At 38.8% G+C, this 27,656-nt stretch overlaps 1 protein-coding gene across 1 annotated transcript in view; it reads left to right on the top strand.

The window, feature by feature from the left end:
• The first annotated feature begins 8,059 nt into the window (after nucleotides 1-8,059).
• PGM2L1 (phosphoglucomutase 2 like 1) overlaps nucleotides 8,060-27,656 on the top strand; it is a 60,029-nt gene continuing 40,432 nt past the window's right edge. Inside the window, exon 1 of the mRNA XM_043906984.1 lies at nucleotides 8,060-8,502. Within this exon, the coding sequence (XP_043762919.1) occupies nucleotides 8,392-8,502 (111 nt within the window). The 5' untranslated portion in view covers nucleotides 8,060-8,391. The remainder of the gene's footprint in view (nucleotides 8,503-27,656) is intronic.

The raw sequence follows: 27,656 nt of genomic DNA, 5'->3' as shown, positions 1-27,656 counted from the left end.
TGCCATTTGTTTTCGTAAATAAAGTTTTATTGGAATTCACATACACAAAACCCAAAACCCACCCAGTTTAGTAGATTGTATGCTGATGAAAAGAGAATTTGCAAATTAGAAAAAGAAAAACAATAAAGATCAGATAGCTGGATCATCGAAAAAGCAAGAGAGTTCCAGAAAAACATCTATTTCTGCTTTATTGACTATGCCAAAGCCTTCAACTGTGTGGATGACAATAAACTGGAAAATTCTGAAAGAGATGGGAATACCAGACCACCTGACCTGCCTCTTGAGAAAGCCGTATGCAGGTCAGGAAGCAACAGTTAGAACTGGACATGGAACAACAGACTGGTTATAAATAGGCAAAGGAGTACGTCAAGGCTGTATATTGTCACCCTGATTATTTAACTTATATGCAGAGTACATCATGAGAAACTCTGAGCTGGAAGAAGCACAAGCTGGAATCAAGATTGCCGGGAGAAATATCAACAGCCTCAGATATGCAGATGACACCACCCTTATGGCAGAAAGTGAAGAGGAACTAAAAAGCCTCTTGATGAAAGTGAAAGAGGAGAGTGAAAAAGTTGGCTTAAAGCTCAACATTCAGAAAACTAAGATCATGGCATCTGGTCCCATCACCTCATGGCAAATAGATGGGGAAAAAGTGGAAACAGTGTCAGACTTTATTTTTGGGGGCTCCAAAATCACTGCAGATGGTGACTGCAGCCATGAAATTTAAAGACGCTTACTCCTTGGAAGGAAAGTTATGACCAACCTAGATAGCATATTAAAAAGCAGAGACATTGCTTTTCCAACAAAGGGCCGTCTGGTCAAGGCTATGGTTTTTCCAGTGGTCATGTATGGATGTGAGAGTCGGACTGTGAAGAAAGCTGAGCACCGAAAAATTGATGCTTTTGAGCTATGGTGTTGGAGAAGACTCTTGAGAATCCCTTGGACTGCAAGGAGATCCAACCAGTCCATCCTAAAGGAGATCAGTCCTGGGTGTTCATTGGAAGGACTGATGCTGAAGCTGAAACTCCAGTACTTTGGCCACCTCATGCAAAGAGTTGACTCATTGGAAAAGACCCTGATGCTGGGAGGGATTGGGGGTAGGAGGAGAAGGGGACGACAGAGGATGAGATGGCTGGATGGCATCACCGACGCGATGAGCATGAGTTTGAGTAAACTCCGGGAGTTGGTGATGGACAGGGAGGCCTGGTGTGCTGCGATTCATGGGGTCTCAAAGAGTCGGACACGACTGAGTGACTGAACTGAACTGAATGAAGTAGGGAATAGAAAAGCAATAGAGAAAATCAACAAAACAAAAACTCAGTTCTTTGAAGACAGCAACAAAATGGACAAATTTAGTGAGACTAACCAAGGGGAAAACAAAAGAAAACACAAAAAACAAACAAAAAAGACTCAAAGTACTAGAATCAGAAATGAAAGAAGGGACATTACCACTGAACTTATAGACAAAAGTGGGGATTATAAAGGAACACTATAAACAATTTTATGCCTACAAATTAGATTACCTTGATAAAATGGACAAATTCCTACAAAGACCCAAACTACTGATATAGAGTCAAGAAGAAATAGATAAATGAATAGATCTAATAAAAAGTGGAGAGATTGAGTCAATAATTAGAAAACTACCCACAAAGCCCATACCCGGATGGCTGCACCACTAAATTCCACTAAAAGTTTAAATAAGAATAAATGCCAATTCTTCACAAACTGCTCTAAAAATTAGAAGAGGACAGAACAGTTCTTAACTCATTGTACTAGGCCAGTATTACCCTGATACCAAAGCCAGAAAAACATATCACAAGACAACTATGGACCAATATCTTTTATTGTTCTTGTTGTTTAGTCACTAAGTCATCTCCAACACTTTGCAACCTCATGGACTATAGCCCACCAGGCTCCTCTGTCCATGGAATTTCCCAGGCAAGAATACTGGAGTGGGTTGGCATTTCCTTGTCCAGGAGATCTTCCCAACCCAGGGATCAAATCCTCATCTCTTGCATTGCAGGTAGATGCTTTTCCACTGGGCCAGCAGGGAAGCCGAGTATCTATTATGAATGTGGTCAAATTAATCCTCAACAAAATACTAACAAACCAAATGCAGAAACATATAAAAACAATGATATACCACCACCAAGTAGGATACACTTGCAATGAATTATCAAGAAATGAAATTAACGGACTTCCCTCGTGATCCAGTGGTTAAGAATCTGCTTTGCAATGCAAGGGATGTGGGTTTGATCCCTAGTTGGGGAACGAAGATCCCACATGCCTTTGAGCAACTAAGCATGTGCACCCCAACTACTGTGTCTGTATACCACAACTAGAGAGTTCGTGGGCCGCAACAAAATATCCCCCATGACACAATGAGGATCCCATGGGCCACAACTAACACTTGGTGCAGCCAAATTAATTAACTTAAAAAGAGAAAAAATGACATTAAGAAAACAACTCCATTTACAATTGCGTCCAGAAGAATAAAGTATTTAGGAATATATTTAATGAAAGAAGTACAAAAATTATACTCTGAAAGCTACAAAACATTGTTGAAAGATATTAGAGAAGGTTTATAATTGGAAAAATAACACATGTTCATAGATCGGAAGACTGAACCTTGTTAAGACAATACTATTCCCCGATCTGATCTATAGATTCAATGCAATCCCACTTCCATCTGGCTTTTTTGTAAAAATTGGCAAGCTCCTTGTAAAATTTGAATGGACTTGTAAGGGACCTAGAATAGTCAAATAGTCTTGAGAAGGAAGGACAAAATGGGAGTCATACTTCCAGATTTTAATTTTTTTTAATTTTTATTTTATATCACAGTGTAGTTGATTTACAATGTATTATTTTCAGGTGTACAGCAAAATGATTCAGCTATGCATATACTTATTCTTTTTCAGATTCTTTTCCTATGTAAATTATTACAGAATATTGAGTAGAGTTCACTGTATTATACAGTAGGTCCTTGTTGATTATCTAGTTTATACATAGTAATGTATATGTGTTGATCCCAACCTCCTAATTTATCCTTCTTGATTTCAAATCTTACAACAAAGTAGCAGTAATTTAGACATTGTGGTACTAGCACAAGGACAGACATAAAGATGAACGGACTAGAACTGAGAGTCCAGAAATAAATCCATATGTCTACAGTCAACCAACTTTCAACAAGAATGTCAAAACCATCCAATAAGGAAAGAATAGTCTTTTCAACAAATGGTCCTGGGACAAATGAATAGCCATATTTAAAAGAAAGAAGTTATATCCCTTCCTAATATCATATATAAAAATTAACTGAAAAGGTGAAAGTGAAAGTGTTAGTTGCTCAGTTGTGTCTGACTCTAGGCAACTTTATCCATGGAATTCTCCAGGCAAGAATACTGGAGCGGGTTGCCATTCTCTTCTCCAGGGAATCTTCCCGACCCAGGGATCAACATGGGTCTCTTGCATTGCATGCAGATTCTTCACCATGTGAGCTCCCAGGGAAGCCAAGGACCTAAAAGTAAGAGCTAGAACTATAAAACGCTTAGCAGAAAATAAAGGGTAACTCTCCATAACCTAAGATTTGGCAAAGGATTCTTAGATATGACACCAAAATTATGAGCAACAAAAGAAAAAATAAACTGGACTTCTCCAAGACAAAGAACTTCTGTTCTTCCAAGAGTATCAAAAAGAATATGGAGAATTCCCTGGGAGTCCAGTGGTCAGGACTCTGAGATCTCACTGCCAAGGTCCCAGTTTCAATTCCTGGTCGGGGAACTAAGATTCCACCAGTCACTGCCAATAAATAAATAGGGATACTTAAAAATATATGTATGAAAAGACAACCCACAGATGAAAGGGTATATTTGCAAATCATATATCTGATTTGGCTCAGGGGCTATGTCTAGAAACATAAAGAAAACTTACAACTCAATAATTAAACAATTTAAAAAATGGGCAAAAGATCTGACTAGACATTTCTCCCAGAAAGACAAATGGCCAACAAGTACATGAAAAGACACTAAACATGTTTAGTCTATAGGGAAATGCAACAAAAACCAGAATGAGAATCCACTTCACAGTCACTGAAATGTCTAGTATCAAACTGAGATAATAACAAGTGTTGGAAAATCTATGGAGAAACTGGAACCCAAATACACTGCTGGTGGTAATGTAAATGGTGCAGTTACTGTGGAAAAGTCTGACTGTTTCTTAAATGATTAAACATAGAAGGTAGCACATGATCGGGGAAATTCAGTCTTAGGTATATACCAAAGGGAAATGAAAGCATTCTATACAAAAACTACATAAATGTTTATAGCAGCATTATTCATAATAGCCAAAGGCTATGTCCATCAGTGGATAAATAGACCAATAAAATATAGTAAACCTATATAATGGAATATTATTCAATTACAAAAAGGAATGAAACACTGATACATCTACAACATGGATAAACTTTGAAAACATTAGGCTAAATGAAAGAAGTCAGTCACAAAAGACCCCATGTTCTCTGATTCTATTTATATGAAATGTTCAGAACAGGCAAACCAATATAGAAAGTAGATTAGTGATTGCTTAGGTCTGGGAGTGGGAGACAGGGCAACAGGATATAGCTCAAGGTGGTAAAAATGTTCCAAAATTTACTGTAGGGATGTTTGCGAATAAAACCAAAAAAAAAAAAAATTTTATGTACATTAAATAGGTAAATTGTTTGGCATGTGAACTATATCTCAATAAAGGTGTTTTAAAATCTGTAATGAGACACATCCTCAGGGGCCAATTCTACACTTCCATAAACCCAATAGGAAGTGCCTGCATAGACTTTGCACCCTAGGTTCTTTGCCTTGCTCCATCCTAATCCCACGTGTGCTCTGCATCTTTCCCCTTATACAAAGAAAACCACTTCTTATTTGTTGTTGTTGTATCCCTTGTCTCAGCAGAGGTTTTACGTAAAGGAGTTAAAAGAAGAAAGTTTCTTGCAAGATACTCATTTCCTTTCCTTCCTTTTTTTTTTTTTTTTTTTTTAATACAGCATTCATGAGAATTTATGACAAGCATTTTCGGGAACAATAAGAAAATACTTCTCTTTTCAGAGTGATCACAAGCAGAATGATAGATTTCTTCCAATTTTAAAGTTTTAACACAGGAGGGTACAAGACCTGAGCTCCGCTTGGTGGGGGTGTTTCAAGGAATTGGTAGGATTTAGAAGGGATGGCCATGTGTCTAAACAGAAGCTTTGGGGTTTGTAGCCTCAGTCAAGTTTCCAGGCCATACCTGAATGGTACGCAAGGATAAAGCTGTCAGACTTCAAGACCACTATGACCCTGGACAATATAGATGTTAGCAGAAACCTTGATGATCTAGAGCTATCTGCTCTTCCTCTTTCCCCAGTATCATTTAAAGCCTGGGCTGGAGATGGGAGACTCTGATATTGATGAAAATTTAATTTCTTGCTACCCTAACCAAAAGAGAGCTTTGAGTATCTTAATTAGATTTTTTAAAACTATAAATAAAGGGTATATATTAGGACCAAGAGAGATATTCTCTTTCATAACCACAGAGTTGTCACACTTAGCAAATAAAAATACAGGATACTAAACAAATTCCAACAGAACTGAAAGCTTCTGAGCTTCCCTGACTAGGAAAACTATTATACACCCTCTTCTGGACACACTTAGATACCGTTCTTCGATTTGATGAGTTCTGGGTTCTCTTGGTTACCCTTCAAATCCTAAGCAACAAGTTGGAGATGTTGGGCAAAGTTTCTGGTAACTACTTTATGTCTGTCATGATCTTGCTGATAAAAATGGGGACTAGTTGATTCAGGTATTGAATTAAAACTTGCATTTCTCCCATCCTTTATACTTGCCCTATACAGTTTCACCTCTTGAAAGTTCTCAGTAGTGTTTCTCAGAATTGAATTAGGGTTGTCTTATAAAAACCACCGCTTAATCACATTTAATATATATACAAATCATCATTGGATCTTGTTAAAATGCAGATTCTGATTCAATAGAATTGGGATGGGGCTTGAAATTTTTTATTTCTTATTACGCTCCCGGAGGACTAACAGACGTCCTCCTATCACACTTTGAGTAGCAAGATTATGACCACTTACGTCACAATCAATAGGTATTTGTTAAATAAGCAAGTACCTAGGCCCTATTCCACTATACTGATTCTGAGTCTCTGGGGCACTGTCCCAGAGGACAAACTCCTAGGAAGACCCTGCCCTCTACCGTTTTCTCTACTTACTAATTTTTTGTCCTTTAAAGCCCATTGCTAGTCCCTTCTGCCACTTGATGCTCTTACCGACTACCTCACACTCTTCTTTCTTAACAGTTGTCTGCGGCAAGCACTTGCTGTTTATCATGAGCTCTTTTCTTGTATACATATGGTCTTCCCAGACAGATTTCATTCTTATTTTCATTTTTTTATTTTTTGAAATGAACAATTTTATTATATACTTTCTCTTAGCCTCAGCCCCTAGCATAAAACTTCACAGAGAGTACATGTTTACTTAACGTTCATCACAGACAATGATAGTGACGATAGTGAATGATGAATTTTTCTCCAGGACTCATGTGTATTTCCCAGGCCTAGTGTGAATAAAAGAATCTGCTGATTCTGTAAAGGAAATACTTAACTGACTAGCAAAAGCTGTAATTCCCAACTATGGCACACTATTTTTCAGGGATGGGTACTACAATCCTTCTATACCTTGGTATTTGGGATTTTATTATGGTAAATGGCATTTTTAAAGGAAAGTAATTCTTTGAATTTATTATATCTTTTATCTGTGAACCTCCAAGTACTTTAAAGCCATTTAAGTTACTGCAGCCAAGGTGTAAATACTATTACACTATCCTTGCAAAAAACTGACGAGAGAAAGAGTCACTTGGTTAGAATCGTAGAGCCACTGTTTAAGAAGCTACACCAAGAGACTCAGGAGCAGCTGTGTGTGACAGGCAAGCACCTGTCAGCATCTCCCACACCTGATCTGTGACTTGAAAGGTGAACATTCTGTAGAAGAGAGGAGGGCAAAATAAGGAGAAATTTAAGACTATTTCTTTTCAATCTTTCTTCTTGCTCCACATTCCTATTGCCAGTGCTTTTTGCACGCTAACGCTTATTCATTCTTGTGTTATGGTTAAATGCTGACACATCTTCCCTCTTTCACAACTTGGTTGTTGGTTTTTTTTTTCCCCAGTTATCTTGTTCTCCCTACCTCCTAGTCCACTGTAGCAGCAGAGCAAAATGATCTGCCACCTGAGACCTGAAATGAGGTTGGATTGCTCGTTCGACTACTTTTGAATTCCGCCTCTTTGAAAAAGTCAGTTCACTCAGAGGCAGCTTCCTCTTTGTGTGTAAAATGAGCATGGATCACCTCCTTTTCACTCCGTCACACGATGGTTTAGACGACAGAAGGCGATTCGTAAACTGTAAAGCACTGAATAGATATCAGCTGTACCCTTCCTGCACCTGCCCTTGTTTAATTTAATTGAAGCCCAGGGACACAACTGCAGTGGACCTAACGCGGACTGGGCGTTTCTATAGGGAACAGCCTAGAGGTGTAGCTTTTTTCTTTTGAGAAAAGGCAGGGCAAGGAGCTGCTGGGAGTTGTAGTCTGCGGTGGTCTTTACACGCCTCGAGGGGGAGAGAAAAAAAAAAAAGAACTACAACTCCCGTGAGGCTATGCGGGGACAGCCCTCGCACTCTCCCGCCAGGCGCGCTCCCCAAGACGAAACAGGAGGGGCCCTTCGCGCGCCATGGGTATTCACAAAAGCGAGCTCTGAGACAGGCGCGTTGTGGTGGACATGGCGTCTGATGCAGAAAAGGAGACGCGTGGGGGTGGGTGGGGATTGTAACAAGAATAAGACACGTGGGAAAAGGCAAATTAAGAAATAAAATGGTCCATGCCCCTATTCCTCACCCCGCAGCAGGGTACTAACCCGCGCCCTCGCGCCGCTGGGAAGGCGTCGGGAGCGCGCTTCCCGGCTCGCGCCTCGAGTCCCGGGAGCTTAAATCTGCGGGGAAGGGGCGGGGCTAGAGGCGCGAGGGCGGGGCCTAAAGCTGCGAGGGCGGCGGTAGCGGCGGCGGCCACGACCCAGACATCTAGGACTGTTGTTGTTCTCTCGAGGTGGGACCGCCTCAGTCCGTTCGCCCAGAGAGACCAGGAGCTCGTCTAGTGGGAAGTAGGCGGCCGCGTCCCTCCTCTCTCCTGTTTCCTCAAAGCTGCGGCAGGACCTGGCACAAAAGTCCTGCGGTTGGTCTCCGATGCCTTTCAGTGAGGAGGGGGCGTCGAGATCCCGGTGAGCGCACGTCAAGCTCCTCCAGCTCTGTGTCTTGGCTGGATCCCCAGTCACGCACCCCAGACTGGCTGCCATGACTGAAAACGCAGAGGGGGACCTGAACTCCAACCTGCTCCACGCCCCCTATCACACTGGGGACCCTCAGCTAGACACAGCCATCGGGCAGTGGCTCCGTTGGGATAAGGTGGGTACCTGGTCGGCAGGGCATCCTCCCCCTCCTCCTGCACGCCCTCCCACACCGTGTACGCCCTTGCGCGTCCCCACCCGGTGCTCTGCAGGCTGTGGGGGGAGATGGCTCAGGCCAAGCGGCGGGAGCTAGCGGAGCTGGGCGTTGCCACCCACCTATGCCTGGGCTGCCTCCCTGGGGCCATCTGAGCTGGGAAAGGACGCCTGTAGTCGCTTCCTTCTGCAAGGCGAGAAATTGCTACCTTCCTTCCTCCTCCCCCCGTCCCGCCCCCCTTCAAGTGTATGTCGTGTCTCTTTTCTCCAAAAAAAAAAAAAAATCATCATCATCATCATCATTGTAAGTTATACCCTTAATAGAGAGATTTACTTTCCCCTTTCTTCTCCCTTGACTTCCTTCTCTGCAAATCTGAAAGTGGGTGGTTTTTTGTTGTTGTTGTTTTTTTTTTTCCACCTTCTGGGACGATATCTAACCACTATCTGCTTTAGCGCTGGTCTGGTGTGTTTCTACCTTACGTCGCTAGGTAGTCGCTGGTCTTTTATCGCTCCCGCTCCCGTGTATTCTCTAATACCACCTTTTGCTCTTGAGAAAGATAAGGGTTCCCTTTTTTCCGCTGGCCAGAAGTTATTTTCTGAAGGTGTCCTCTTCCAAAAATCATGTTTTCCAGGTTTCATGCGATGATACAGACTTGTATCCATTCCTCCTCTGTTCCCCCACCGGTACTCTCTCCAAATTGTTGCGGTGTTTTCATCTTACGGAGGCATATGGGATGGATATATGAGAGCTAGAATTAAAATGCAGCCATCTCACTTGTAAAAGAGGCCCTTAGCTCCAATAGAGAAAGATTATCCAAGCTTTTGCTTTGTCGAGTATATTAAATGCATTTGTTGAAGTAGAGACGGCAACTTGTTTTAAAAAGAATTAATAATACTGAATTAAAGAATTAATGTGGTCATATGTGAAATCATGTTATTCAGCTTCCTAAAGGATTATTAGCTTCCTAAAGTTTTATTTTCACTTTGTTCAGTCATTCATGCATTCAGCAAAAAATATCGATTGAGCATTGGGTAGTGTTTCAGGACCTGTTGGGTCCAGGGTGTGCTAGTGGTGAGGAGGCTAGAAAGGGTTCCTACCCTCAAAAAGCCTTCAGTCAGCAAATAAGGAAGACCAACAAATAAGCAATGACTTGTTTAGTATTACATGGTCATATGTATCTTGGACATTCTAATTCTTCCTCTGGAGTCTAAACCAGTGCATTTCAAACTCTTGAAGTGCATGCAGAGCACCTGGAGATCTTTAAATGCAGATTGTGATTTATGAAGCCTGGGGTGTGGTGTGAGATTCTGCTTCATAATGAACTCCCAAATGATACCAATGCTGCTGGTCTGTGGACCACACTTTGGGTAGCAAGGCTCCAGAATGTTCTGAATGAGCTACTAGAGAGCTAACACCCTTTTTGTAGGATTTGCCCATTTATACAAAAAATACATATGTACACACACCTTTTTCAGTCATATGCAAAATCTGTGGTGTCCCATTGATTACAAGGATGTGAAAAATGTGAATAACTTTAAATCCATTTTGCCAGTTTTTATTATTGCCTGCTGTGAATATAGTTCCTTGTTGTGGAAGGATACAAAAGAAGTGAAGATTTACAGAATACTCTTCTGTTTTTGGTTCATTAGGGAGGAGGAAGCCTAGTAGGAAAAAAAAGCTAAGGTTTAGCATACTGTGAAATGATATATACTGTAAGCTGACCATATATCCTTCTTCAGCAGAGAAATCTAAATGACAAATGAATGTTATCTTTATAGGTTTAATATAGTTAATTGCTATTGTTTAAAGCCATCTGCTGTCAGTAAAGAAATGTGATTTTACTTGTGTCTCTGTGAAGTGAAAGGAAGATGTATGATATTCAAAGACACTTGTAGAATTCCAACACAATTTAATTTATTGATAACTATTATGTGTGTCAAAGCCTTTGGCCCTTCACAATAGGAGTTTGTTTCATTGTCACGGGTGAAATCTTTTGTTCTATTTAGGTGCTAATTTTGACTATACTTTTCCTAATGGATCTCTTGACTTGATTATTTTTAAAAATATTGGCTGAGTGAATTGATATTATTTGTCCATGCTGTACCTAGATATTGTTGGGTATACTGAAATGTGAAAAGACTATGAAATACATATACATGTAAAAAGATAATGCTGGGATGGTGTTGGTGGCAATTTAATGGTTTATAGGCAGTCAGGTTTTATAGGAGTTTAAAAGTAAGTGACCTGTGGACTGGGATAGTCAAGGAAGACAATAAGAAGATGGGATACATATAAAAAGAATGGGGAGAGCCCTCACCGAAAGTGGAAGAGAAATTAATTTATATTTAAAGGGCCTTCTATATACAAGGTACGGACTGAAAACCTGTGGGAGACACAAAGATTAATTAGATATGGATCGTATCTTCAAAGAACATAGAAGGGAATATAAAACAAAAGCTTATAAATATAATACAGGGAGTAAGTAACAAGTGCTTTTAACAGATTTAAAGAAGTTTAATAGTTATTTAATAAAAATAATATTTACTTAACCAATCCCTCTCTCAATGGGAAAAATGCTTTTAATTAGTAAGGAAAGATACATGTATTGTAGATTGATAGTGTAGGTAAGCTAGGCTATGGTGTCCCAGGGCACTGAAATGTGGAGTGCAGAAATGTGAAACAATAGTTTGGATTTACAGCATTTATTGCATTACATGTTGGTGATGACATGTGTGGTCTTCCAGCATAGAGAAGGTGAAGTAATACCTGATTAATACCTATTTATTTTTTATAGTGGAAAAAAGAACCTACCAAATGCCCTGATCCTTGATGACTCTGGTGAGATACATAGTACTAAGTCATAAGTTGATCTAAAAGCAATTTGTTACTTGCCCAGGTCACCAGTATTGCTAGTTTTAGTCATGGTGGGTGGTGGTCTTTGAAATTTCTTCATAAAACAGGTGTTATCTGTGCTAAACCCTTTGGAATTAGTTAAAATTTAGACTTGTCAGCATTGAGAGGAGGAATATTCCAAGTAGAGATAAAAACATTAATGTGTGTACTTAGAAAATTTGTTTCTGCAGTAGCTTAGGGTACATAGAAACTGTTGGAAAGGCATGTAGACCAGGTCATAGAAAGGCATTAGTATGTGGTTAGTGGCCTTGAGTAAAGGTATATGAAAGTGTTAAAACAAAAATAGTGCAATAAGACAGGGTGATTATTGGGGAGGTCCCAGGTACCCCTTGCTGTCGCTTTGGAGTGACATTCTTTTGTTCTGTTTACTATAGTCCAGGATCTGACCCTTGGTTCTTATGCCTTCAGACTAATTTGTTAGTCTCTCTTGCCTCAGGATGGACTCATGCTGCTCAAGGTCACAGTAACTGATGTCAGAATTCAGAAAGCTGTTTTATTAATTTATGGTACAGATGTAATATAGATGAATTTGTCTCAGTCAGGCCATTTTCTCAATGCACCATAAGGGAAGTGAAAGAATCTGAAGATTTGCAGTGATTATGAAATCAAATCACAAGGAGTCAGATATATGGCATAAATGTTTAACAGCATTAGTCTATAATAAGTAAATGCATCCATCTCTCTGATAGGACTGTCCTACCACTGGAATCCAACAAGTCTGTGGATCAAAGTGTTCCTCCTCCAGCCAATGCGCAGATGATACTGCTGCAGTGCTCTCCCCTTCTATCTTTTAGAGCTTAGGCCCCCACTTCCTTCCTAATACTTTCATACATTCTATCAAATTACAGACAAGTCTTGCTGGCTAGAAGCTAGGTTCTCTATAAATATGACAACTCTCTCCTGTTTTTGATATACTGTAAATTTTACCATTTTTGAAAACAGTCTTATCAAAGACATTAAGCCCTGTCCAAGTTTGGGTGTGTAAATGTGGGTAGGGAGTGGGATGGGACCCCAGGCAGAGCCGCTCAGCCAGCTGTAGTGGCAACAACTATATACATATTGACAGCAGTGTGGAGGCAGGAATTGGCCATGGCATTTTGAGAAATAATGAGTAGAGTACTGTGGTCTCTGAAGGTAGGTTTATGTTGAGAAAGAGTAGAATGTAAAGATAGATTAATTAGGTTACAGTTATGAAATGCCTGAACATAGAAATAAAAGACTTCATCCTAAAGTCAGTGATTTTCAAACATCTAGCAATGAAAGTTTTTAAGCAAAATATAGCCCACATTTCTTTAAAAGTGGTGAATGAATTTCCTTTTAAATCATCATCACGTGATGGAAAACACACCCATGAAGCACCTCTCCAGAGGTTGTCCATTCCAGTTTCATTGTGCAGAGACCCAAAGAAGTGGAAATTATTAGTGGTGGTGGATAGAACCTGAATCAGAACTTGAATCTGCCACCTAGTTCAATATAGTTTTTATAATGGTTTAGTCACTAAGTCGTGTCTGACTCTTGTGACCCCCATGGACTGCCAGGCTCCTTTGTCTATCGGATTCTCCAGGCAACAATACTGGAGTGGGTTGCTATTTCCTTCTCCATTCTTTTTTAATAATACTAGTCTATATTACATTTTTTGTTAACTTTTTCTAATACTTTACATAATTTGGCATTTGATCAATGAAGAATACTTATCACCTTGTTAATTTTGGAAAACATTAGTGGTTATTACTTGAATTTATTTGTGTTGTGTTTCAAACCTTGATGATCTAAATAATTTGATATTCACAGCAACCCTGTATGGTAGGCAGGTTAGGTGTGAAAGTGAAGTCGCTCAGTTGTGTCTGACTCTTTGTGACCCCATGGACTGTAGTCTTATCAGGTTCCTCCGTCCATGGGATTTTCCAGGCAGTAGTACTGGAGTGGGTTGCCATTTCCTTCTCCAAGGTTAGGTGTGCTGCTGTGTCGCTTCAGTCGTGTCCGACTCTATGTGACCCCATAGACGGCAGCCCACCAGGCTCCCCTGTCCCTGGGATTCTCCAGGCAAGAACACTGGAGTGGGTTAGGTGTAGTTATCCCCAATTTTACTACTAAAGAAACTTAGTTTCAGACATGGAAAATGACCTGCTCAAGGACATACGGCTTTTAAGTGGTAGACTTGGAACTAAACCTGGGATATCTGATCTTTACTCTAGCTTTCTTATCACTGTACTAGACTCTGTAACTGGAATGTTTAATAGATGTTAGTGACATCATAAACCAAGTTTCAAGGACCTCATTAAAACCATTTTATTGGTTTTTGTAAAAGCTGAAGTAGACTGTGATATTCTGCAGAATAAATTGCCATGGATTTTTTTTTTAAAGAGCTGAATTTGCTGCTTAACAGTTGCTTTGGTTTCCTTGGCAACAACAGTCTCCCTCTGTCCAAGACATTTAGTATGTAGAAATAAGGGTTTGGACATATATATACACATATATATATGTGTAATATATATGTATGTATGTGTGTGTGTGTATATATATACACACACACATACACACATTTATTTTTTCCTTTTATATATTTCCAAATTTCTTACATTTGCTCTTTAGTTTCTACAATTTTATTTTTAAATCTATTTTTATTATTTCAAAGAAATACATGCTTATGTTTTTTTAAAAATAGTAAAAAGAGATTATAATGGAAAGCAGTGTTCCTACTTGCCTATTCTCATCCTCAGTTTGCTCCTTAGAACCCATTTTTGACTTCTTAGTTATTGTCATGACCATAAAAGCTAGTACCACTATTCCTTGATTTATTTTACATATTATCTGTCAGATGCATGCTGTGAAAAATGAGAGCTCACTCACCCTGTTCTCTGTCCTGACTAAATTACATTATGCCATTAGTTTTAGTTATTCTTTTGAAAACTTAAATAGTTTAATTAGTGCTAACAAAGTCTCCAGGACCATAAGCCCAACTCATAAACACAGAGCTCCCGATTAGCCATTCTGTTTGAGAAGAGATTAGCAGAAAACATGCCTATGTATTAAAAACCAGAGAAAACCCAGACCAGCTTCCAAGAAAAATTGGTGGATATCAATGACTTACCAAGGGTCAAATTATGTAAAGAAAACAAGCAGCATGAAGAGTAAAAACAAAGCAGTGGACCCAGAAAAGAACCAGGGTAAGGGAACATAACAACTTAAAATCAATTTTAAAAGGTAATTATTCTATCAAATAAAGAAAGATGCTATGTAAAAGGAACAGGAAAGAAGAATGAGCTCTTGGAAGTTAGGGGGGCAAAAAACTGGATCCCTCCACCCCTTGCCAAATGCAATAGAAAATATAAAAGTTTAAGTTGAAGAAACCTATAGCAAAAGGAAATAGAAAATATGAGAGAAGCTGACATGAAGGAACCACCCCAGGAGTCCATTGTAAAGAAATCACAGATGACAAATGTGCACTAGTTCGACACTGGGCTTTAAAGAAATGTATCTTAAAAAAGAATGCAATGTCTGTGCCTTAAAAGAGAGCTGGAAGATGTTAATGATAATGATGAAGATGGCATGTTATTTCTGGCAACAGCAACTTCAAAAAAAAGAAAAGCAGTTAACCACAGATGGAAGAAAGGGAGGAAGGGGAGGAGGGAGGGCAGGGAGGAAGGAAGGCAGACAGACTTGAATAAGCAAGTTATGGTTCAAAAGTGAAGCAAACTAAAATAGGGTGTGATTTTTGAAGAATTAATTGATGGAGCTTAAGGGAAAAAAAAAAAATCCATTTGATCTCAGCACTTTCAGGCGACTCAAGGTGAGCCTGGAAAGATGAAATTTTATCCAAGCCCTGGGTCTGTAGTGAACAATATTTAGATAATCTTAACCTAATGCTTGCAGTATTTTCAGTTTTGAGGATTAATCTGAAGACAAAACAGAAAATTTTAATTTTTATTGTGGTTAAAAACACATAAAATTTACCATCTTCACTGTTTTTAAGTGTGCAGTTCAATAGCGTTAATCAGATTCTCATTTTTATGAAACAGATCTCCAGAACGTTTTAGTCTTGTGAATCTGAAACTCTATACTCATTAAAGAAGTCCCCTTACCTCCATTCCCTCTAGCCCCAAAACAGTGTTAACAACAGGGGAAAGAGGTCGGGTAGGAGGGTTTGAGGGAACTCCCTGTACTACCTGCTCAATTTTCTGTAAACCCAAAAACTTTCTAAAAATTCAAGTCTTTGATTAAAAAAAATAATACTTGAAAGGGAAAGGATTCTTATTTGAAAGCACCCTCTTCTTTCCCATCTGAAAATGTCAAAATAGGTAGACTGACTACTTCTTCCTTTTATTTAGGGTCTTCTTTGTCCTGTTTTTTCTTTCAACAAAGATTTTTGTTTAGTTCCTTTATGTTTTCTACAAGGCCATTAGAAGTCTGTTTGGTATTATCTTTAATCTAGAATTATTTTTTCCCCATCTCTTCCTTTCCTCCTATTGGAAAAATCAGAGAGCCAAGAGAAGCTAATGAAAAGGAATTTGTCTTTATTTGGCTCTTCCAAATTATACTTACAAAAGTGAAAGTGTTAGTTGCTCTGTAGTGTCTGACTCTTTACGACCCCATGAACTGCAGGCCACCAGGCTCCTCTGTCCATGGGGTTTCCCAGGTAAGAATACTGGAGTGGGTTGCCATTTCCTCCTCCCCGGGCATCTTCCCGGCCCAGGGATTGAACCCAGATCTCCCACCTTGCAGGCAGATTCTTTGCCGTCTGAGCCACCAGGGAAGTCATGGGAAAGTAGTAGTTGTTAGTCATGTCTGACTCTGTGACCCCATGGACAGACTGTAGCCCACCAGGCTCCTCTGTCCTCGGACTTCTCCAGGCAAGAATACTGGAGTGGGTAACCATTCCCTTCTCTAGGGAATATTCCTGACCAAGGGATTGAACCCAGGTCTCCCACATTGCAGGCAAATTCTTTACTGTCTGAGCCATGACTGGAACTGCCACAACAAGAGAAGCCTATGCTTATAAGATGCATTAAATTAACCAAAGAATGTAAATGTTATTAAATTCCACTAACTCGGATTTTCATGGTCTCTCCCTGGACAGTCTAAATTTGATGTATCTATCCTTGTGGGAAGACTGTGTGTTTTGCTTATTTAGTTGTTTTTGTTTATTTCATATGTCTGTTCTATATTTTAGAAACACTTTTTCCCCCAAATAAACGGTTGGGTAGTAATTTAGTGTAGATTTTGCTAAAGGAGTCTTTTTTTCCATTAGTTACTCTCTGCATTATTGCTAATTAGTACTGAAGCTGCTGCCCTCTGGTGTTGGGAGTTAATGAAGAAAATGATTAATGCTGATGGAAACGATACAGATAGTGTATCCAGGCTTGCATAGGATCTCTTATATCAAGTAATTTAATGAGCACTATATCTTACCAAACAAAACTATGAAAATGGTCTTATTGAATGCTCAAAAGAGTATGAAAATTATAATGTAAATGAAAAATACTGTGCTTCTTAGATGCAAAGTCATCTTAGCTTTCAGCTCAACAGACTTTGTTAGAAAATCTTTTCAGTGTAAGTGGTAGTTTTGTGGTTTCTGCCTCAGAATTTTCTCATGTAATTTTCCCTCTGAAATAGTTCATCATTTATTGCAGGTAAAAACTATCAAAAACCTAAATGCCCACCAATCAGAAAAAGGATACATAAGCTAGAACACTGCAGCAGTTGAAAACCTACCAGGGAAATTAAACTGAACAGGGGACATGCAATAACAATGAAGAGATTTTTAAAATTGAGGTATAGTTGATATACAATGTTATATGTCATGTGTACAGTATAGTCATTCAAAATTTTTATAAATTATATTCCATTTGAAGTTATAAAACATTGGCTCTATTTCCTGTGATGTACAATGTATTCTTGTAGTTTATTTTATACATAGTTGTACCTCTTAATCACCTACCTCTATTTTGCCCCTCCTTTCTTTCCTCTCCCCATGGGTTTTTCTCTGTTTCTGTTTTGTTATATTCATTCGTTTTATTTTCGGTATTCCACATATAAATGATCACATACAGTATTTGTCTTTCTCAGTCTTATTTTATTAAACACAATACCCTCCAGGTCCATCCATGTTGTTGAAAATGGCAAAATATTGTTATTTTTTATGGGTAAGTACTTTTGCATTGTGTGTGTATGTGTGTATTACATCTTCTTTATCCGTTCACCTGTTAATGGACACTTCCATAGCTTGGCTATTGGAAATACTGCTGCTATGAACATTCAGTTCAGTTCAATTGCTCAGTGGTGTCCAACTCTTCGTGACCCCATGGACTGCAGCACGCTAGGCTTCCCTGGCCTTCACCAACTCCCGAAGTTTACTCAAACTCATGTCCATCGAGTCGGTGATGCCATCCAACCATTTCATCCTCTGTTATCCCCTTCTCTTCCCACCTTGAATCTTTCCCAGCATCAGGGTCTTTTACAATGACACAGTTCTTCACATCAGGTGGCCAAAGTATTGAAGCTTCAGCATCAGTCCTTCTCATGAATATTCAGTACTGATTAATCTAGGATTGACTGGTCTTCCACTGTTTCCCCATCTATTTGCCATGAAGTGATGGGACCGGATGCCATGATCTTAGTTTTCTGAATGTTGAGCTTTAAGCCAACTTTTTCACTCTCTTCTTTCACTTTCATCAAGAGGCTCTTTACTTCTTCTTCACTTTATGCCATAAGGGTGGTGTCATCTGCATGTCTGAGGTTATTGATATTTCTCCCGGCAATCTTGATTCCAGCCCAGCGTTTCTCATGATGTACTCTGCATTTAAGTTAAATAAGCAGGGTGATAATATACAGCCTTGGCGTATTCCTTTTCCTATTTGGAACCAGTCTGTTGTTCCATGTCCAGTTCTAAATGTTGCTTCCTAACCTGCATAGAGGTTTTTCAAAAGGCAGGTCAGGTTGGTCTGGTATTCCCATCTCCTTCAGAATTTTCCACAGTTTATTGTGATCCACACAGTCAAAGGCTTTGGCATAGTCAATAAAGTAGAAATAGATGTTTTTCTGGAACTCTCTTGCTTTTTTGATGATCCAACGGATGTTGGCAATTTGATCTCTGGCTCCTCTGCCTTTTCTAAAACCAGCTTGAACATCTGGAAGTTCACGATTCACATATTGCTGAAGCCTGGCTTGGAGAATTTTGAGCATTACTTTACTAGCATGTGAGATGAGTACAATTGTGTGGTAGTTTGAGCATTCTTTGGGATTGCCTTTCTTAGGGTTTGGAATGAAAACTGACCTTTTCCAGTCCAGTGGCCACTGCTGAGTTTTCCAAATTTGCTGACATATTGAGTGCAGCACTTTCACAGCATCATCTTTTAGGATTTGAAATAGCTCAACTGGAATTCCATCACCTCCACTAGCTTTGTTCATCGTGATGCTTCCTAAGGCCCACTTGACTTCACGTTCCAGGATGTCTGGCCCTAGGTGAGTGTGAGTGATCACACCATTATGGTTATCTGGGTCGTGAAGATCTTTTTTGTACAGTTCTGTGTGTTCTTGCCACCTCTTCTTAATATCTTATGTTTCTGTTAGGTCCATACCATTTCTGTCCTTTATTGAGCCCATCTTTGCATGAAATGTTCCCTTGGTATCTCGAATTTTCTTGAAGAGATCTCTAGTCTTTCCCATTCTGTTGTTTTCCTCTATTTCTTTGCATTGATCGCTGAGGAAGGCTTTCTTGTCTCCTTGCTTTGCTTTGGAACTCTGCATTCAAATGGGTATATCTTTCCTTTTCTCCTTTGCTTTTCGCTTCTCTTCTTTTCACAGCTATTTGTAAGGCCTCCTCAGACAGCCATTTTGCTGTTTTGCATTTCTTTTTTGGGGGATGGTCTTGACTGCTGTTTCCTGTACAATGTCATGAACCTCCATCCATAGTTCATCAGGCACTCTATCAGATCTAGTCCCTTAAATCTATTTCTCACTTCCACTGTATAGTCATAAGGGATTTGATTTAGGTCATACCTGAATGATCTACTGGTTTTCTGCACTTTCTTCAAATTAAGTCTGAATTTGGCAATAAGGAGTTCATGATCTGAGCCACAGTCAGCTCCCAGTCTTGTTTTTGCTGACTGTATAGAGCTTCTCCATCTTTGGCTGCAAAGAATATAATCAAGCTGATTTCAGTGTTGACCATATGGTGATGTCCATGTGTAGAGTCTTCTCTTGTGTTGTTGGGGTTCAATTTGTGTCAGATGCTTTTTCTGCATCTACTGAGAAGATCATGTTTATTTTTTTTTAGTTAAAACTTTATTTTTTAAGCAGTTTTAGGTTCACAGCACAATTGATGGTGGAGTACAGAGGGAGATTTCTCATATTCCCCCTACCCTCACTCATGGATAGCTTCCCTCATTATCAACATCCCCCACCAGTGTGGCACACTTGTTAGAGTCGATAAACCTACACGGACACATATTAATCACCCAAAATCCATTGTTTCCAGTATGCTGTTGGGTTTCACCCCACAGACCTTCATGCCTTGTAGTTGCCTAGCCTCAAGACTGAAGAAAGAGCTCACAGTCAGCAACAGAGACATCAGTGATTTAATGGACAGGGGCATCTTACATGTCTGAAGCAAGGCCCGGAGCAACACCCCATCATGTATGGCAGATGGCATGGCAGTAGTCTTAGTTATTGGGGAAGGCAGTGAGGGAATTTACCAGTTACAAAGGAAATTGATGTCAGGTTGGCACATCAGTTACCAGGGAAACCAGCAGAGAAGCATCAATGCCCCTTTGATAAACTATCATATTGGAGCTGTTCTGATCTGGAGATTAGAGCAATCACTAGCTGGGGCTGGGGGCAAGTATGTCTCTGTGATTAGGAAGGAAGGTTAATCATTTGAGTAGAGTGTAGGTGAAGCAGGGACTGATTGAATAGGGTGTGTTCAGAGAGGAAGAGAACAGCCATCTTGGCCAGCCTTATTATACATATGTTTTATTCTTGGTAGTGTAGATTGTATGGGGGTAGTGTAGATTGTATGGGTTTGGACAAATGTGTAATGATCTGTGTCTACCATTATATTATCATGCAGAATAATTTCACTATCCTAAGAATCCTCTCTCTCTGCTTAGTTGTGTCCGACTCTTTGTGACGCCATGGACTATAGCCCACCAGGTTGCTCTGTCCATGGGATTTTCCAGGCAAGAGTACTGGAGTGGGTTGCCATTTCCTCCTTCAGGGCATCTTCCTGACCCAGGGATCGAACGTGCATCTCCTGCATTGGCAGGTGGACTCTTTACCACTGAACCACCTGGGAAACCCCAAGAATCCTTTATGTTCCACCTGTTTATCACTTCCTCAACCCTCAACCTCTGGCAGCCACTGATCCTTTTAGTTTCCACAGTTTTCCCTTTTCCAGAATGTCACATAGTGGGAATCACACAGTATTTAGCCTTTTCAGATTGGCTTCTTTCACTTAGTAATATGCTTTTAAGTTTCCTCCATGTCTTTTCATGGCTTGAGAGCTCATTTCTTTTTATCACTGAAAAATAGTCCATTGTCTGGATGTACCATAACATTAAACAGTTTTTTTACTTTGTGATATCATGAATTATAGTGATTTTTGAATGTTGATTCAACTAATATTCCTCAGATAAATATTACTTGGTTGTAATGTATTATTCTTTTTATATATTTTGTTAAGAATCTTTTTGTATATTTGTTAGATTTTTGTATTAGGATTATGCTGGCCTTGTAAAATTAATTGAAATGTTACCTGCTTTATTTTCTGAAAACCTTTTTGTATGATGGTATTATTTTTTCTTTAAATGTTTGGTAAAATTTGACACCTAACCCATCTGGGCCTGAAGCTTTTTGAGAACAAATACAATTTCTTTAATAGATATTGGACTTTGGGGATTTTGTTTCATTAGTTTCAATTTTGGAAAATTAACTTTCCTCAGTTTATTTAGAGTTAATATTATACCACTTATTGTAAGTTCTTGCAACAGTGTTGGCCCATGTTTTATTATCAGTACCACCTCCATCCTTTATCATTTGTATCACTTTTTATAAAAGTGTTATAGTTTTTGCTTTAGTCAATCCTCTGCATTTTAAAGACATTAAGAAGAAAAAACAGTCTGTTTATATTTATCCAGCTTTCTACTATATCCAGTGCTCTTTGTTCTTTCCCCAAAATTCAAGTTTCCAATTGATATTCCTCCCCTTCAACTTAAAGAATTTCCTTTAGCCTTTATTATAATACAGATTCACTGGCAATGAATTCTCTTAGTGTTCTTTATACATACGTTAGATTTCTTGGTATTGTCTTGGATAGATCTCTGAGACTCTATAAATTTATTTTTAGCTTTTTCTCTTTGTATTTCAGAATAGATCATTTCTATTGATCTGTCTTCTGGTTCATGGACCCTTTCATCTCTTCTGCCATTAAGACCATTCAGTGAATTTTTAATCTCAGATATTGTATTTTTCAGTTCTAAAATTTCAGTCTGGTTCTTTTCTATAGTTTCTATTTCTTCTGTGAGATGTCTTATCTTTTCCTGCATTTTTCCAAGAGCATTTTTCTTTAAGTCACTGTAATAGCTCTGTTAAAATCCTTGTTGGCTAATTCTAACATCTGGATATGTTAGAGTTGGTCACCACTAATTATCTCTGCTCTTGAGAATGCATCGTGTTTCTCTAATTCTTCATTTGTCTTGTAATTATGGATTGCATCATGGACATGATGAATGTTATATTGTGGAGAGCCTGGAATCTGTTTTTCCCCTGGAGAGTGTTTATTGTGTTTATTTTATTATGTAATTAACTTGGTTGAACTCAGACTATACACTCTGTTTCCTGAGAGGCTTCTCACATCTCGATTTGTTTTTTTATCCTTCAGTTCAGTTCAGTCGCTCGGTCGTGTCCAACTCTTTGCGACCCCATGAAACGCAGCACACCAGGCCTCCCTGTCCATCACCAACTCCCGGAGTTCACCCAAACCCATGTCCATTGAGTCGGTGATGCCATCCAGCCATCTCATCCTCTGTCTTCCCCTTCTCCTCCTGCCCTCAATCTTTCCCAGCATCAGGATCTTTTCAAATGAGTCAGCTCTTCACATCAGGTGGCCAAAGTATTGGAGTTTCTTAGCTGATATCTGTCCCACACTTATGTAGTAGAGGAGTCAGCTAGAGTTTTGGACAGTTTATGGACAGAATGTGCGGTTCTTCCTTTCTGATCTCTCCTTTCTTGGATGTGTACTCCAGCTGGCATGGTTGCCCTGAATCCGGTGCTCTTGTTTCTTCGGGGCATAAGGACCGTGGGATTTCCATTGGTGTTTCAGCCACTGCGCAAGGCTCTGACTACTGTCTGTTCTCAAAAACCATAAAAACAGGAAACTCATCTGTGCTGGTTCCTTCTCCTAAGTGTTAACTCCCTTTTAGAATCAAATCTGTATTTATTCACTCTCTCGGACTTTAAGGTCTTGTGGATTTTGTTTTTGTTTCTTTGTTTTTTATTTAGTCTAAGAGGTTATAGTTGTTATCTGTGGGAAGGTCAGATATGGTTGGAATTTACTTGGCCATACAGGAAACAGATGGTACATGATATTTTTTATGCCATTTAAAATTATTTCTTTCTGTTCGCTGTTGTAGAGAAATACAGTTGTCTTTTGAACATTGACCTTGTATCAAAAAAACCCTTACTATATTCTAGTAATTCTAAAAATTATTTATTCTCTTAGATTTTTTAATGTGCCCAATCATTTCATCTGAAAATTATGTGAGTTTTATTTCTTCTCTTTTCTTGTACTTTTTGTCTGTTTTTCTTGCTTTATAGGTTTGGCTAGGACTATAGGATTTTCTGTCTTGCCACCCCATCCCACCCTGCCTTCCTCCTTCTCATTCTCCTCCTCCTTATAGCTTGCCATTATCAGATTCAGGAAGTTCCTTTCTATTCCTTATGTGCTGAAAGTTGAAAATTTAAACTTACTCATATGTATCTTCAGGTTTTGTTCCCTAGAAGCAAAGAGGAATTTCTGTGCAAATGATTTATAATAGGAATGCTCTCAGGAGAAACCTGTAAAGGAGTGAGGGAATCAGGATAGGGAAAGAAAAGAACTAAGCAATGATATAATTTCAGGTGAAGTTTGATTAATCAAGTTTAATCACCTTGATTCTATGCTTTCTGGAGTGTTAGTTGCACAATAGAGTTATACTTCTGCACCAAATATCATTAGCTGTTGGCCATGAGGGAAAGGTGTGTATAACTCTCAGGTCTTTTGCATAAGCTGGTTCCAGTCATCCCAAGGAAGTTCTCCAGAGAATGTTGCATGTGTGAGCTCATAGCAGTAGTACCTATAGCTGCTAGAAATGGACACAACCATCCAGTTAAGAGGATCTCTGGAGAATCTTAATGGGATCTTAGCACACACATCCTGAGTTTTTCTATATTCCTTATTTGCTAAGATTTTATCATATGTAGTAAGTGTTTTACTTTGTTAGGTACTTTCTCTGTATCTGTATCTGTTCAGATTGTCATTTTTCTTTTTAAACCTGTCAATGTTGTGGATAACCTTGATTCACTTTCAAATATTATACCAACATTATACTCTGGCATAAAAACACATTGTCATGATTTATTATTCTTTTTATATATTGCTGGATTTGGTTTGATAGATTTTACTTAGGATTTTTGCACCTTTGTTCATTGGTGAGGTCAGACAATGATTTTTTCTTTCTGATGATATGTCTGTTGTATCTAGGTTAAGCTAGACACAGGAAAAGAATTGATGGGTGTACACTCTTTTATCTTCTCTGGAAGAGTTCTTTTAAGATTTGAATGATTTATTTCTTAAATATACTTTGGAACTTGCCAATAAAGTCAACTGGGGCTGGAGCTCTCTTTGTGGGTACATTTTATGATTTAATCTCTTGCATGTTTATAGTTTTTTTTCCTTGAACAAAATTGTCTATTTGTCTAAAATTTCAAATTAGAGTTTTTGTCTTTTCCAGAAAAGTGGGATTTTGTATACCAGAGAGTGAAATTGCTGGATCATATGGGTTTATTTTAGTTTTTTAAGGAACCTCCATACTGTTCTCCATCATGTCTGCACCAATTTACATTCCCACCAACAGGGTAGGAGGGTTCCTCTTTCTCCACATCCTTTTCAGAATTTATTACTTGAGGACTTTTTGGTGACGGCCATTCTGAATAGTGTGAGATGATACTTCACTGTAGTTTTGATTTGCATTTCTCTAGTGTTTAGAGGTGTTGAGCATCTTTTCATGTGTCTGTTGGCCGTCTGTATGTCTTCTTTGGAGAAATGTCTATTGAGGTCCTCTGCCCACCTTTTTTTTATTGTGTTTTTAGTTGTTTTGATTACAAATATTTTTTCCTCAATTTGTCTTTTGGATCTATTTATGTAATTTTTATCATGCAGAACATAATTATAATTTTATTGACAGATAATACTTGGAAGACATGTGACACTTAACATTTTCTGTTTGTTGAACATCTTAAAGTGTTTCTGATGTTTGTCCAGTTTGTTTTTTTTTAAGAAATAATTGATATACATCACTGTATAAGTTTAAGGTGTACAGGACTTCCCTGGTGGTCCAGTGCTTGAGTCCATGCTTCCACTGCAGGGGGCACAGGTTTAATTCTTGGTTGGGGAACTAAAATCCCACATGTCTCAGCGATATATGGCATGATGGTTTGATTTACATATATTGTGAAGTGATTACCACAGTAGGTTTAGTTAAATCCATCATCTCATATAGATAAAAGAGTATTTCTGATTTTTTAAAAGCTATTTTAAATAATGCTGAGAGCACTGTTTTGCATATAGCTTTTTTCCTCTGGTTTATTTCTGTAGCATATGTAAAGATGACATATACATGAGATAGAGCTATTTAATTTTTGACCATAGACCATTAGTCAGACCATAATTGTAGCATGATTTCAGAAGAATATGAAAGTTGGGCTTTATTAAAAAAGAAAAAATCTTATTGTTTCCTTTGTTGATAGTTTTCTTTCTGATGGGAAAGTTTTTCCTGATTGTTAGTAGTATTTTTACTACTTCAAAATATATATTAAACATCAGGCCATGAATCTTCTTCTGGTACAAATTGAATTAAGTATAGTTACAGAATCTCAATTGACAGGATTCTACATATCATCTTGTTTAAGTTCCTACTCAGAATTAAAATGTCTAAAATATCCCTAATAGGTAACCTCATTGTCAGAATATCCCTGGTATAGGGGACTCTTGTCTTACTTGGGAGCTAGATTCTAAAGTCAATAAATAATGAAAATTTCATAAAGTAAAAAATTACTCTTGGAAACTCTTAAATTGCCTATGAACTATAGAATATGTGACTTCAAGTATCTATCTTTATACAGTAACATATAATAATAATAATGTATATAGTAGTTCAGGCTTCCCTGGTGGCTCAGTGGTAAAGAATCCGCCTGCCAGTGCAGGAGACACAGGTTTGATCCCTGGGTTGGGAAGATCCCCTGGAGAAAGGAATGGCAACCCACTCCACTTGGCTGTGAAATGCCATGGACAAAAAAACAAAAATGCCATGGACAGAGGAACCTGGTGGGCTACAGTCCATGCGGTTGCAGAAGAGCTGGACACGACTGAACGACTAAACAACAACATATAGTAATTCACTATATATATAATGAAGCACATGCACAAAATATAATTTTTAGCAATGCTTTGGGAGGTAGGGCTAAGTACATATAGTTTGCTATGTGTAAGTTAAGTGTATATGAAACTAATGTAGTACAATATTGTGTAGTAGAAGGACTTCTGGGTCTGGTAATGGCTTCCCTGGTAGCTCAGCTGATAAAGAATCCGCCTGCAATGCAAGAGACCTGGGTTCGATCCCTAGGTTGGCAAGATCCCCTGGAGAAAGGAACAACTACCCACCAGTATTCTGGCCTGGAAAAACCATGGACTATGGTCCATGGGGTCGCACAGAGTCAGATATGACTCAGCGACTTTCACTTTCAACGACAGATGAGGTAATCTGGACAACTTTCCTCTAACAGCCAAAAAAGATAGGCGAAGTATAGATTTATAGGTGTTGATGACTCAATAGATTACTCAGGAACTTTCAGTTCAAGATCTGAAAGAAGGTAGAAATTGAGAGAGGTTGAGTTTAGCATTTAGGGCCATTTTTGACCTGTACTCATTTACTGATCCAGGATGGGCAGCCAAGAAGTTTAGGAGTCTGTTTTTGTTAGCCTTGCCAGGATACAGGGACCAGTATTAGAATTTAGAGCCTACCATAGGTGGGGACCCTGAAAATACTTCGGCTTTAGGGCTTCCCTATAAACACTGGTGAACTCGAACTAAACATCCTGCCCAGAGGCTGCATGCAGCTCTGAGTCATTTGGAGCCTGAAAAGTGAGTTAAGGTAAACCCAGATTTACCTTCAGGTGCCTGGGAGAATAAAAAAAAAAAAAAACTTCCCTAGAGGGAAGTACCTGAATCCCAAGTTTCAAATTATTCCTACTAATAGTATTTCAAATATAATACTCAATACAAAGATAACCAGACACACAAGGAAACAAGTAAGTCAACATGCACAAGAACCTGAAGAACCAACAGATAATCAAACGGTCTTCTCACACTGCTGTTATCAAATGCAGACTTTAAAATAACTATACTTGTCAACTTCCCAATTAAAAATTGGGCAGAGAAATGAAAATGATACCAAAAAAGACATAGTAGATTTTAAAAGAAATTATGGATTTGAAAAATTGCAGCAACCAAAATCAAGAATTCAGTGAATGAATTTAAGAACATTTTTAAAAGATTTGAAGAGAGAATTACTAAACTAGAACATGCAAACTATATAGAATGAAGGATGGATTGACCAAAGGATGGAGAGGAAAATAAAGGAGAATGTAAGACTTAAGATCATACAGTGAAAAAGTTCTAGTTCAGTTCAGTTGCTCACTCATGTCTAACTCTTTGTGACCCCATGGACTGCAGCACACCAGGCTTCGCTGTCCATCACCAACTCCCAGAGCCTACTCAAACTCATGTCCATCAAGTCAGTGATACCATCCAACCATCTCATCCTCTGTCATCCCCTTCTCCTCCTGCCTTCAATCTTTCCCAGCATCAGGGTCTTCTCCAATGAAGCAGTTCTTCATGTCAGGTGGCCAACATATTGGAGTTTCAGCTTCAGCATCCATCCTTCCAATGAATA

Source organism: Cervus elaphus, chromosome 1 (assembly GCF_910594005.1).
Source record: "Cervus elaphus chromosome 1, mCerEla1.1, whole genome shotgun sequence".
NCBI classification, from domain to species: Eukaryota; Metazoa; Chordata; class Mammalia; order Artiodactyla; family Cervidae; genus Cervus; species Cervus elaphus.
This window is presented reverse-complemented; position numbering and strand designations above follow the sequence as displayed.